Source organism: Theobroma umbraticum, unplaced genomic scaffold (genome assembly GCF_002168275.2).
Source record: "Theobroma umbraticum cultivar Fairchild unplaced genomic scaffold, ASM216827v3 scaffold_147.0, whole genome shotgun sequence".
In the NCBI taxonomy this organism is placed as follows: domain Eukaryota; kingdom Viridiplantae; phylum Streptophyta; class Magnoliopsida; order Malvales; family Malvaceae; genus Theobroma; species Theobroma umbraticum.
The window spans coordinates 7,213,289-7,214,750 of record NW_018397259.1 but is presented as its reverse complement, the minus strand read 5'-3'; the positions used below and the strand labels follow the sequence as shown (position 1 = coordinate 7,214,750).

At 32.1% G+C, this 1,462-nt stretch overlaps 1 protein-coding gene across 1 annotated transcript in view; it reads right to left on the bottom strand.

Moving 5' to 3' along the window:
• Positions 1 to 235, bottom strand: part of LOC110415608 (uncharacterized) — a 2,729-nt gene extending 2,494 nt beyond the window's left edge. Inside the window, exon 1 of the mRNA XM_021427309.1 lies at positions 129 to 235. Coding sequence (XP_021282984.1) covers positions 129 to 131 — 3 coding nt within the window. The 5' untranslated portion in view covers positions 132 to 235. The remainder of the gene's footprint in view (positions 1 to 128) is intronic.
• Between the last annotated feature and the right edge of the window lie 1,227 nt (positions 236 to 1,462).

Sequence of the window (1,462 nt, the reverse complement as noted above, 5' to 3'; positions counted from 1 at the left end):
AAAAGGAAGAGAGTGAAACTGAAATATTCGTAAAGCCTTTTTTTTTGGGTTATTGATAAATGAATGAAATTAAAAACAAAAAAAAAAAGGAAGAGAGAGTGAAACTAACACTGTAGCATATATCTCACCATATGTATAAAAGAAAGTTGAAAGATTCAAGCGTCTAAATCATCGGCTTCTAGACTCTGATAAAAATGATAAGAGAGAGGTGAAGAGGAAGCTGCCAGGAAAGAGAGCAAGGGGGCCATCGAGGAAGCTGCCAGAGGTCCATTTATAGGCGTGTTAGTTCCTAATAAAATATTCTTGCGGAGAAAACAAGTCATCCAAGGGGGCAAGTTTGGTGAAAACTAAAAAGGTGGGCCCTCCAATCTTGACTTTTCATCCTTTAATCTAACGGTAGTTAATGTAAACGTTTGTGATTGAATTGGTATCTCCTCGTTCCTTTTGTTTTTATTTAAAAAATATATAAAATTAAAGGTAAAATATTATATATTTTTAAATTTTAATTAAAATTACATATAAATACATTAATTTTCAAAATAAATATTTTATTTAAAAACTAATTTTAGCTGAACACAAGTTTAATCATTAATTAACTATTGATATTTCAATTAGTTTAATAATATAATAATATTTTTAAAATAATTTATGTTTTAATAATTTTAAAAATTATCATTAAATAAATTGCAATTTTTGTTTCAAAAATTTTTTTCTACAGCTCGCTTGGGAGCCTGATTTAGGACTCTCTTGAGGAGCCCGACCGAGCTCCCAAGGGAGTACCAGATTCGATCCTGCTTTAAGGAGCTCAATTTTGGGCCCCTTAAGTCAGCACCAGAGGAGCTTGATTTGGAACTTCCTTAGAGAGCTCAATTAAGACTCTCTGGGACCACTAGTTTGATGCTCTCTAGAAGAGCATAAGGTAGAGATGGGTGATCAGTCAGTGTCAATCGATCTGAGAGAAAAAAATAATGAAAAAAATATTTTAAAATTTTATATTTAACATTATTTAGAGCTTAGTGTTCATTTTAAATATTAATAAATCTTTATATAATTTTAATCAAAATTTAAGAATATTTAAATATTTTATCGGTTATGAAAGAGTGCAATTGTTATACAATATAGACTTATGGCAGTGAGCTGCAAGGCCTAACCATCGATTGAGCCCGGTGGAAACTAAAGATGGTTAATTGGTTGTGCATGTGAACCAGAGATATCCATAATTTTCTATCCATTAGAGAGTTCGGTGATAATTTTTCCCCAAAATAAAATTATATATACGTGCTGGTGATAATTTGCTGTAGGCCTGTAGCCTATTCTTTGAGCGTCCAAGAACGCTTTCGAGATTAGCTCTGTCAATGAAGGCAATATTCCAAGTCTATGAAGTTTTGCTACATCAGGGCCCAAAGTCTTACTATTTTTAATTTTGAGTTCTAGCTGAAGTTTGCCTGCCCCGTTAAACGTT